Here is a 3,045-nt window from a genome sequence, read left to right as displayed (position 1 = left end):
AGAGAGAGAGAGAGAGAGAGAGAGAGAGAGAATGTTTTACGGAGCATGTTGTCCCAGCACGTGAGACATGTATTTACTAGGCTAATTAATGTCCTGTCTTGTTGTGCATTTGCATGAGTGCACCTTTAGGTCTAACTTTTGTTACGTCTACTGCCATTGTTAACAACCCAGACAAATTTCTCCCTGCGAGATTAATAAAGCTTGTCATTGTCATTGTCTCTGTCACTGTCATTTTTAATCTTTATCACTTAAAAGGACCTTTATTGTGTTGCAAAAGCCGTAAAACTTTTGTTTAACGTGAAGATCTTTGTTATTGAAGAGATCTGGGACAGGCGGGCATAGGTTAATGTGATGGTAAATATAATGAGAGTTTTACGTCTGCATTGACCCAATTGGTCGCTTTTAAGGACAAGCGGGCTAACCCAGATTTCGGGGATTTCCAGAAATCTTGACCTACACCAAAAGTGGGCAATGCCCTACCTATAGGAGAAGTTTGGTTTCATCAGTGTGTGTATTTGTTTGGTTATAGAGAAAACGCTCTTTGTTTTTTTAAGAAACTGAAAAGGGGGCACCAACTTTACTACCTTCAATTTTCTCAGAACAGCATTTTTTCGGGATAGCTCCCTTATGCTTAAAATCGACCAATTAGTCATCTGACTACTCCGACCCAGCCTGTCAACAAACAATGCTGGAGGCAGGCAGACACATGGCGGTCGTAGGAGAATGATTGTAATAATGATTGATATGATTTCAGTGATTGTTAGAATTGTAATAATTATAGGCTAAGTGTTTTACTCCCCCGTCGACACAAATAGATCCTCTGGCTGTATCGAGCCTACTTTTCTGCGTTTTCTGACCACGAGGAATATTATAGGCTTTAGCTTAATGATAATTATTTGCCGCTACGAGCCTTTCTGTCATGTCTAACTAGAGATGTGGGTGATGCAATGCCCCAGGGGACAGACAGTTATATTTATATTTTAGATGCATATACAAACAATTATATAATGTAAGTATATTATGTATATTTACATGTCTTTCTGCCTGCCTGTCTGTCTGCCTACCTGTCTGTCTGCCTGTCTTTTCCTCTTTTTCTCGTCCTCTTGCCACCCCTCCCCTTCTCCCTCTCTCTCTCCCTCTGTCTGTCTGTCTGTCTGTCTGTCTGTCTCTCTCTCTCTCTCTCTCTCTCTCTCTCTCTCTCTCTCTCTCTCTCTGTCTCTCCTGCATTCATTCCCTCTTTCTCTCTCACTCTTACTTGGCGTTTACATATCCAGTAAGCGACACATCAGAGGTCAGCCCGTATGCTGCAATATCAATGTCGACTTCAAACTTTGGCATCTCTGTGGAACAAATACAGAAACACAAACATACATAAAATCAAATATGGTACATTATTAGTTTCTTATTAATTGAATTATGCACATAGACACAATGAATGTCATTTTGCGCGGAGTAATAGAAATGTAGACTGATCGAAACAATAATGGATAAATAAATAAGAGGGGCCTATTTAACCACCTGCGAGGTGTTTATGTAAAATTATTGTGTGATAATAGTAGAATGGCCATAAAAGAAACGTAACTGTAAAATGAATGTACTGCACTCAAAATATTAGCATTGTCTGTTAGGCTTCTTTAGTATGTTATGTTGGAAATTACTAAAATCCTAGTCGACATTAATTAAGTTATTGCTGAAACAAATTCAGACAAAACACAGACTTAATCTATTTATTGGCCAAACAAGGGAATCTTCTCACCGTAGTTCTTCACTTGGAACGTTTGGTACATCGTGTCTTGTGTGCCCTGTCAGCGAAAGATGGGAAGAAAAGAAGCAATAAAGTTTGAATTGTGTTAATACCAAATGCACACTGCCAATCGAATTCAGTTGAGTTGAGTCAAGGTCAACCAGATTTATCGTCATGTAGGTACAAACGCTACCATCGTGGCATAATTCAATCGAATTCGATTATGAACTTCAAAACAAATTATGCGTTCGTTTTTCAAGGTCTCGATTCGAACGATCGGACGTTTACAGCCAATCACCAGATCATTTGTTTGTGGCAATTGACTGTGAATATTTGGAGATGCAGGTTGTACGCTTCTTTAGAATTATAAAGTTTTATCTGATATTTTGGACCTTTCGAGTTACTAAGACTATGAGGTCAGAAATCAAATGTTCTTTCTACTCTATCAAAATCGTAAGATTATTCAACGGAGTCGTTATCAAAATATTCAAAAAATTGCATTCGAAAAAGCTTGACATGTAGTGATACTCAACATTTTTAAATTTCAAATTTCTCAAAACTAGGTACTGGGCAGATATAACTTTGTAATTCTAGGAGAGTGACCAGTAGATATAGAAAAGTATCGACATTACTCATGTTTGAGGGATTCATGCATCTCAATACAGCAATCGTGATATGCAGTAGTCGGTACTTGAAGTCGTTATTGAAGGAATCAAGAAATTATTGATTTGTGAACTGTAAGTTTTGTATACTAAAACACCGATCTCAAGTCAAAGTTTTCTATTCTTGTCAAACATGACACAATAATAGAGGAATCTATTTATGGCGCACACTAAAGCCGACAATAATCAGCCCGATCCGACCCGACCCGACCCGATTCGATCTGACTCCACCTGATCAGATCCGATCCGATCAGACACGAGCCCATCAGATCTGATATAGGCACACAGTATAATCAAGAGTATTTAACAATCCAAGATGATCCCTAGACAGAGCCGTCAGTTACAATCTGACAGTTAGTTATAATACTGCATCTTGTTATTTCGTGCTTACGTGGATTAACGTTGTCCCTGGCTTATTTGTTATCAAAAAATGTCTTGCATATTAAACGTTCCGTCTACAGATGTGCGTCTGTGTGTTTGAGGGTATGGGATTCAAAAGGGAGGGGAGAAAGATAGGGGATAAAGGGAGGGTTAATGTATCGGCGATTGGAAATGGCGTAAGTCTGTCTATCTATCTATCTCTCTATCTCTCTATCTCTCTATCTATCTATCTATCTATCTATCTATCTATCTATCTAT

General features: G+C 38.5%; 1 protein-coding gene across 1 annotated transcript in view; it reads right to left on the bottom strand.

The window, feature by feature from the left end:
- The window catches only part of LOC101850323 (CD109 antigen), a gene marked incomplete at its 3' end in the record, with an annotated part of 124,263 nt that overhangs the window by 83,861 nt on the left and 37,357 nt on the right, over positions 1 to 3,045 (bottom strand). The window contains 2 exon segments of the mRNA XM_013080868.2: positions 1,256 to 1,340; positions 1,757 to 1,802. Coding sequence (XP_012936322.1) covers positions 1,256 to 1,340; positions 1,757 to 1,802 — 131 coding nt within the window.

This window comes from Aplysia californica, unplaced genomic scaffold (genome assembly GCF_000002075.1).
Source record: "Aplysia californica isolate F4 #8 unplaced genomic scaffold, AplCal3.0 scaffold00103, whole genome shotgun sequence".
NCBI classification, from domain to species: domain Eukaryota; kingdom Metazoa; phylum Mollusca; class Gastropoda; order Aplysiida; family Aplysiidae; genus Aplysia; species Aplysia californica.
The sequence above is the reverse complement of the archived record's forward strand: the minus strand, read 5'-3'. Positions and strand labels throughout refer to the sequence as shown.